The following is a 1,908-nucleotide window of genomic DNA, read 5'->3' on the forward strand; positions in this document are numbered from 1 at the left end:
AGAAAAGCTCCTATCTCCTTAGTCCTTTCTATTCATTATCCTTATAAACTTCTTCAAGAATACATTTCACTCCCTCATCTCTGTTGACTCTTCTCCCGCACATTTTTACTTCATTTTTGTTCTCCATTCCATTCTCCAGAACAAAACACAACATAATAAGCTACTATCTATAGAATATTATATATAAAAAAATGTTTCTGTTCTTGAAAGAATTTAAAATTAATTTCTGTTATTACTTGATGAATATTCATGTTGCTGTTGTGTGCATCAGATTATACATTTAGAATAATGCAAGGGACCTACAGATACTGGGATTTAAGATTGACGTGTGACTATGTGTATCAAAGCGGGAAGCACGAATTTAGAGGACTTACTATGCATGGGCTATGGTTAAGTCGTATTTCAGGTTCAAGAGTAGACAATGTAAGCAAAAAAACGCATGGAGATGAGTGGCGTGCTAATCTTAAGACTGCGGAGAGTGTAAGTTTACAGAAAATTTATGTCTTATATACACAAGATATTGTATTTGTTTTACCAGGTTTACTCTTTTATATATCCAGTTGCTTGACCAACTTGACCCAGAGGTGAAATCCAAAATGGTTCTGTACTGGTATTCAGTAAGACGCACTTCAGAATCCAAGAAACTGTGGATAGAGCAGATGTGCAAGCACGGATATTTATCATGTGAGTACTGGGAGAAAGCCATAGAGGCTGCAATGCCGTTTCTGTCAAGTAACGGCATCCTCAATATCATGAATGTACTGAAAGAGGAGATGTTTATGGGTGGCAATTACACGAGTCAAGAATTACAAGATGCACTGTACAAAAAAACTTGCAGGAGGATTGATCTCAATTTCAAGAGAATGAACGGAAAGATTTATCCTGCTGAATTTGGGCTGCTTCATGACAGCGAGTTGAATTTTATCGATTATCCAAGTAATGAGTGATAAACTTTTTTCTACCTTCAACCAAGACTACTTAATCAATTTGGGAAGTTTAAGAAATAAATTGGTACTGTGTGATGGAGGAAAACCTGTTAATATGTATAGTTTCCACTAGCTATGAAGGTCACGTTGCAGACCATGTAATAGCTTAAACACACCAACTTAGTAACTCCGAATACAGAATGCTAGGCTAAATACTTGACCATGAAGATAGTCTATACTTTAATACACTACCTTTAATTTTGTATGTAGAGGAAAGTTGGGAGCTACAATCAGTTTAATCTTCCGTTGAATACTTTCTCTAGCTTTCCACGCTTATTATCAAACCAGCTTTTATTTTTGGTTACTGGATGCTCTTTTGATTTAGTTGGGATAGTTTTCTGTTTTATTAAGCCTCTATAATTGTTGCAGTTCAGTTACTAGATATATTATGTATAACAGATAGAAGCCTGCAATTGTTTCAGTTGGGGGATAGTAACTGTTTGAGGGGATATTAGCTCGGTCTGTATGTTGAGTTACTAACTGTGATATCCGTGGATATTTCGTGGTGCTTATCACGTACTCGATCAACTTTATGGTAACAGAGCATGACATCTACTGACATGAACACATAGATGTTTCAATAATCGGCAAAGAATGTCGGATACAAATACACCTTGAACAGGCATGCCACAAACAAATCTGTGGCACGGGAACATTGGGAATGATACATATTGATTATGTTATAGTATAATGCTAATGGTGCAGCATCTGCAATAAAGTGACCAGATATGTTAACAGTTTTTTGTGTTTTAGAGATCTTCATGGTTATAATCAGCATCTTAAAACTTTCATGTGTAAATCTGCCAACCTCGATAAATGAATACGCTCCAAACCGGGAAATTATATTCATTTCTTATTGAGGTTAAAAATACATTGTGTCTATTATCGTTGGGACTAGAAAATATTATTCATTTGACAAGGT

At 35.5% G+C, this 1,908-nt stretch overlaps 1 protein-coding gene across 1 annotated transcript; it reads left to right on the forward strand.

Moving 5' to 3' along the window:
* The first annotated feature begins 284 nt into the window (after window positions 1-284).
* Window positions 285-1,238, forward strand: LOC141703355 (uncharacterized). The gene is made up of 2 exons (XM_074506891.1): window positions 285-480; window positions 561-1,238. The coding sequence occupies exons 1-2, from the start codon at window positions 289-291 to the stop codon at window positions 945-947; spliced, it is 579 nt and encodes a 192-aa protein (XP_074362992.1). The 5' UTR covers window positions 285-288; the 3' UTR covers window positions 948-1,238.
* Window positions 1,239-1,908: the final 670 nt, after the last annotated feature.

This window comes from Apium graveolens, unplaced genomic scaffold (genome assembly GCF_009905375.1).
Source record: "Apium graveolens cultivar Ventura unplaced genomic scaffold, ASM990537v1 ctg6571, whole genome shotgun sequence".
In the NCBI taxonomy this organism is placed as follows: domain Eukaryota; kingdom Viridiplantae; phylum Streptophyta; class Magnoliopsida; order Apiales; family Apiaceae; genus Apium; species Apium graveolens.

Coding starts and splice junctions, on each gene's coding strand:
- LOC141703355 (XM_074506891.1), top strand. CDS start 289: ATGCAAGGGACCTACAGATACTGGGATTTAAGATTGACGTGTGACTAT. Junction 481..560: donor ATCTTAAGACTGCGGAGAGT/GTAAGTTTACAG, acceptor TTATATATCCAG/TTGCTTGACCAACTTGACCC.